This window comes from Corapipo altera, unplaced genomic scaffold, assembly GCF_003945725.1.
Source record: "Corapipo altera isolate COAL_440 unplaced genomic scaffold, ASM394572v1 91, whole genome shotgun sequence".
NCBI classification, from domain to species: Eukaryota; Metazoa; Chordata; class Aves; order Passeriformes; family Pipridae; genus Corapipo; species Corapipo altera.
This window is the reverse complement of record NW_020885086.1, coordinates 24,398-30,549: the sequence shown is the minus strand read 5'-3', so window position 1 is coordinate 30,549 and position 6,152 is coordinate 24,398. Positions and strand designations below refer to the sequence as shown.

The 6,152-nt window shown below is 45.2% G+C and overlaps 1 protein-coding gene across 1 annotated transcript in view; it reads right to left on the bottom strand.

The window, feature by feature from the left end:
• The window catches only part of LOC113960131 (feather keratin Cos2-2-like), a 7,831-nt gene that overhangs the window by 845 nt on the left and 834 nt on the right, over positions 1 to 6,152 (bottom strand). The window contains exons 2-3 of the mRNA XM_027669513.1: positions 5,445 to 5,536; positions 3,363 to 3,518 (exon numbers count right to left, since the gene is read on the bottom strand). Of these exons, the coding sequence (XP_027525314.1) occupies positions 3,363 to 3,437 (75 nt within the window). The 5' untranslated portion in view covers positions 3,438 to 3,518; positions 5,445 to 5,536. The remainder of the gene's footprint in view (positions 1 to 3,362; positions 3,519 to 5,444; positions 5,537 to 6,152) is intronic.

Genomic DNA, 6,152 nt, shown 5'->3' with positions numbered 1-6,152 from the left:
GGAACTGGGGATTAAACACCTGGGACAGGGCCACACCTGGAATGGGGGAGAATGGACATGGTTAGTGCAGTAGAAATTAGGGATTAAACACCTGGGACAGAGCCAGACCTGGAATGGAGGGAGAGAGGACACAGTTAGTCCAGCAGGAATTAGGGATTAAACACCTGGGACAGGGAGAGAGGACACAGTTAGTCCAGCAGGAATTAGGGATTAAATAGCCAGGTTTGGGTAAAAGGGCTGCACGATGGGTAGGGGGGGTTTGGGAAATGGGGGAATTGCAAAGGGTCAATGGGGGAGTTATAAAGGGGAATTATAAAGGGTAGAAGCAGGAGTTATAAAGGGCAAATGGAATTGCAAAGGGCAAATTAAGAAATTACAAAGGGCAAATGTGGGAATTACAAAGGGCAAATGGGAGAATTACAGAGTGGAAATAATTCAGGTGAGAATTTTGCCCAGTTTAGTTTTCCAGCTGGTAACTCTTCTCCTTCCCAAGAAACCCTTTTGAACTTCATTGCTTCAATATCTGATGGTATTTTCCAGACCCCCACTGTTTTCACACTAAAAATCTCTTGTCCTATTCCTTCTCTTCTCCAGGGTTTTCAGTGTGTGGCACTGCTCTGTCTCACTCCTATTAATTGAAAGCCACAACTCCCAACCCAATTCCATATTTTAAACTTGGATTTTAATCCTCACTGCACTGGCAAGAGCAGAACCCTGGGGGAGAAGCTCCTTCCCTCCTCTCACCTGGTTCCAGGTGGAACAGAATGATCCAGGATGGAGACCCACCCATCTTTTATTGGTCTCATTACAGATCATCTGAATATTTGAAATCACACAGCTCTTTAAAACCCAACCTGAGATCCAGGCCAGATTTTTCTGGGCATTGTTTAATTACAGATTGTCAGGCCCTCCTTGCCCTGGATTGTGCCCACACTAATTGGGTGAGGAAAACAGTGGGGGAGAGGGATAATTTCCTTTACTTTACCTTTGTGAAACTGGTGTGGAAGGAATTAAGGGCTGGCACAGGGTGGGCTTGGACTGATTTCCTAAAGAAGTCCCTACATTTACCCCAGGACTCTGGGGGAGAGGTAAAATTTGTGTCTCCCTCTAAATATCCCATTTTAACCTTCTAAAATCCTCAGGGCTTCCCCTTCAGCTTTTTCCAAGTGATTCAAGTTGCCTTTGACTCGGAGGCAGGGAAAAGGCACCACAGAATATTGTCCCAGCTAAAAAGCTGGACCTGGAATGGCCAATTTTGGCTTGGGGAAAAGAATTTCTGCCACAGATTGCTCCCAAAGCTGGGATCTTGGAGTGGCCCAAGGCAGAGAAACAATTTGCCAAAGCTCATCCCGGTGCTCACGAAAAGAGATGAAGGAGGAGCACTTGGATGCTCCTTCTGGGTTTGGAATTCAACCCTGAAAATGAGACCAGCTGAAATAAACTGGTTCAAACGTTTATAAAAATAAACCCACTCAAACAGGACCAGCAGTAAAGTGGCTTTTTTTAGTAAGAAAAATCTGTGCAGGATTTTGAAAATATTCAGGACAAGTTCTCCAGCTGTGAGAAGACACCGGAGCCTCCTTGAAGGCAGCTGAGGATGAGATTTAAATTAAAAATTAATGCTTAAAATTATAATTTCTTTAATGAATCTGTGTCTTTAGAATATGAAAGGAGCACTTGCCACTGTAAAATTATTGAGGCTCTTCAGAATTCTGAGGGAGTTTTCTGCCGTGTCCCTGCTTTAAATGAACACCAACAGCTCAAGCTCTGAAGAACAGAACTTAAATTGACTTAAAACCAAAGGATAACAGAAAGGATATTTCTGGAAAAAACACCCCCTTGCCATTTCAGAAGCTTAACCTCTGATTTGATATTTAGCCAGTAATAATAATTGATTTAAAAGGCAATAATTGATTCAAAATTGACTTACCCGGATCACCAAGGAGAAGAGTTAAAGACAAGTGATTAGGAGGGTTCTACGTAGCAAATGCTTTTATACACTTAGTCAAATGGCCTGGAGGATGTGACACCCTTTTTGCATGAAGTCTTAATTAGTTGCAAAACAAACTTTGCTGCATGCATAACTTCTGCAAGTAATGAAACTGTTTTGCTCCCTGTTTGTGTTTGTTCCCTCTCGGACCTTCCCAGAGCTGGATCCATGGCCCAACCTCCAGGCAGGAGCCCCTGAGCCCTTTCCTGGGCCAGAAAAGGGCCTGATCTGCTTCTGGAAGCACATTTCAGTCATGGCAGGGCTCCATCAGGGCTGCTGGGGGTTGCATTGTGGTTTTCCCTCTCAAATTCGGGCTGGGAAAGGGATTCAGGGGAGTAACAGCAGCAGCTTTGCCTGTCGGGAAACAGCTTTTGGGGTTTTAGTTCATTTCCCAATTTCGTCCAGTGTGGAGGAGATTTTTTTATTCTGAAACACCTTTAAATGTAAACCTGCATAGTTTATATCCAGAGAAACCTATCTAGTTTATATCCAGAGAAACCTATAGAGTTTATATCTATAAAAACCTATCTAGTTTATAGCTATAGGAACGTGTGGGTGTCCCTCTCAGGGGATATCCAAGGATAAGGAGAACAACTCAATAAACACTGAGCCATTTTCACAGTGCCATTAAACATCCCTGGGCAGAATCAATCCCAAAAGAAGGAAGCTCTGCCTGGTCTCACATCCCCCCCAGTCTTTACAAACATCCCTCAAATCCCTTGTGTAGGATTTGAGGAGCATCTGGGTTTGTTTCTGGCTCTGAAGGTCTGACCCTGTTGCAATGAAAGGCACATCAACACCTCCCACGTTCTCCTGTCCCTGACTCCAAGTGGAGTCACAGCTTGTTGGTTTTTTTGTTTATTGGGGTCCCCCCCCCCAGTTTTTGACCAGGTTGTAAAGGACAATCTTATAGGAAAGGTTGTGCTCTGAAACTGGTGTTTCCATCCAGGCTCTGTTTTTCTGTGACTGAGGGGGAAAAAACAGCACTCAAGAAATAGCTCTGTCCTGATGAGAACTTAATTAAACACAAGTTAGAGTTGTGAGTTCAATACAAAATCAGTAAATTATTGGAGAAAATGGGTGTGGGCACTTTGGCAACATTTTTATGAGGGACCCAGAAATGTGGATTTAAAAGTGTTTTTATAAAGAGGGAATCAATATGACAGAAAAATTCTAATAAAGGGGAGGAAAATCAGGAGTCCCATGGAAACAGATTTCCGAAGGAGCCACCAGTCAGAGCAGCCAGGAGGGTTTTGGGATAACAGTCTCCTCCTGCCTCGCCAGCTCATAAATCAGAAACAGTTTGATTTAATACATTAAAAGGTGTTGTTAATTTAAATCTCGTTGTCATGCAGGGCTGGGGCTCACTCACCTGGCTGGGGACACACTTCACAGGGCCAGTGCAGGTCCCCGTGTTCAGCCCCGCTGCACAAAGCTCCATCTGCATAAATCCCAGGAAACCTTTTGTTCCCCAGTTCCCACAAAGGCTTTTGCCTTAGGACCCCTCTGGAGCTGCAGGTGATTTATGCTGCGAGGGAAAACTGCGAGTAAATAATAATTAGGACCAAAGGAATCCTCGCTCCCGGTTTGCAGGGTGAGGGAGGGAGGGAAGGAGGGAGGGAGGCAGCTCCTCTCCTGGCACCTCTCGCCGGGAATATAAACCCTGGGACAGAGGAATGAGGATTCCTGGCAGCCTTTGGTGGCAATGAGGTCCCAGGGTGGATTTAAGACAAAGTTTGGTGTGGGGTTAAAGCTTTTTGGCACTGGGGTGACTAAGAGAAGTGGCCCAGCTGGGAGGATTGCCCTGCTCAGGGTGGGAAGTGTTTTATTTATTTATTCATTGCTGTTTACCCAGAGTGCTGGAGGTGTCTCCTGGCAGGGGCAGAGATGCACCAGCTGCTCCGGGGAGCTGAGGATCTGAGGCTGAAACATCTTATTGCATTAAACTGACATTTTGCTTTAATTTGTTAAAGTGGGAGAAAGCACGTTTAGGTTAAATATTGGGGATCAATTCTTTACTCTGGGGTGGGGAGGGTTGCCCAGAGAAGCTGTGGCTGCCCCATCCCTGCAATCGTTCAAGTCAGGTGGGAATATCCTGAGATTTACCCCTAATTAACCTGCCTGAGCCCTGCTCTGCCACTGAGGAGCTGTGGAACACTAAAGCTGTGCAGGAAGGTTATTTCAGCTGAAAATTTGTGTATAAACAGACAGGGGCACTAAATAAATAGTTACATATTTTTATTTTGGTGTAGTGATGTTTGGTCCTTGCAGTTCAACCACTCAACACTCTTTTTAAAGAAAACAATTGGTTGTGTTTATATGAAATACACACAACCTGCTGCTCACAAGCCAAGTGAAGATAAACCTCAAACATGAAGGTAAAATAAAAATTCCATTTTTAACTGACTGCAAACCACCCCAGGCCCTGTTCTTAGGGAGGAGAGCATCGTGTGCAGTAGATCCCTTAATTAATTACTGCACTTGCCCCAGTGGCTCAGTTTTATAGTAAAGCAAAGCCACCTTTTTGGGCACTCCATAAAAATGCTCCTTTGCCCTTCCCTCCCAGCTGGACTTTTCGTTGCCTTTGGCACGTTTTAATTCCAGTTATTATCTGGATTTAATAGCAAAGCACAGAAGCTGAATGAATTGTCAGAGGTCACTCGGGGAGCAAAGGGAGCAGCCTGGAGTGAAGCAGCCTCTCCTCACTGCCATTTATCATATCATGGATAATTGGGATCCCAGCAGCCCTTTGAAGTCTCAACTGGGGTTCCATTGCCTGCCCCAGCACAGGAGGTGCCCACAGCCAGGAGCAGCTGATTAGGCCTGAGAAACAAAGGAGAAGGATTTCCTCCCTCCTGCAGATGCCACAGGGATTAAGGGAGGGGCTGGCAGGGCTGGGAGTGCTTTTGGCCGTGTCCTGAAATGGCTTTTCCAGTTTGGCCCAGGAAAGCTCTGCCAGTCAGGGAGTAAACACAGCCCTGAGTTTGAATTCCTCATTAAACCTGAGGAGCCCCCAGTTCATTCACATCTGCCAGAGCTGTTCCAGGAAATATGGAATGCTTTGGGTTGGAAGGGTTTCCAAAAACCCTCCAGTGCCACCCCCTGCCATGGGCAGGGACACCTTCCCCTGTCCCAGGTTGCTCCAAGCCTTGGACACTTCCAGGGATGGGGCAGCCACAGCTTTTCTGTGCCAGGGCCTCACAGGGAATAAATTTTTCCTAACAGCCTGCTCACAGTGAATAGTGAACACTGATTTCTTTAAATTTTCCCCCTTTCCACAAGACAAAAAAAGTGCCTGGTTTTCCAAAGCTGCTTAAAGTGTTTAAAGTACAATCCCTAATTAAATCCCATGGCTTTGTTTATGTATTTCGAAACTTAAACTGCCACTTAAGAAATCTGCAATTACTGCAAATTACTAACTATGGAGTAATGATCTTCAGTAAAAAAATAATACCTTTTTAATGAAAATCCTGCATCAAAAATCATCCCTTAGGTAATGGTTGGTTCCCAAGGAACAATTGTCTCGATGTGGATTTAGCTGCTTTTCTGAAACACATAAAAGGGAGGGGGGAAATAAAGAAAACAAGTAAATAATAAGAATAGAAATAGGAGGCCCAAACTGTGGGAATTTTCTTAAATTAATTGAAATATTAAGGAAGCCTTTTGTGTGGGAGCTCCTAATTAGCTCCCCAGATTGTTTTTTTTTTAAGTTCTGCATTCTCCCTGGGATGGTCAGACTGGTCCCATCTGCATCTTTGCATATTTTCTGGCCTCAGTGCATAACTAGAGAGGGTCCATCAGTAACCTTGACACGTCTCTCAGGGTGACTTTGCACGCCTGTTTCAGAGCTCTGCAATCTTGCTGGATGCCTGAAATAGGATAATGAGCGTTTTCCGTGGATAACTCATTAATGGCAGTTCGCAAAGTGCTTTGAAAACCCTTCAATGTGAAACCTCCTCGGGCTGTTCCCGGTGCCTGGAGCTGCCCTGGGGTCTGTGCAGAGACTTCGGCTCTGCAGGAACAGCTCAGGAGATTGAGTGAGTTAATAAAGAAACGAGAATAGAAACGAGACATGAAATGCCTTTCAGAGAAAGGGGGTGGAACCCGGAGGCTTTTCCCTGCTGGAATCTTTCATCCCGTGGTGCCCCAGCAGGGCTGACGG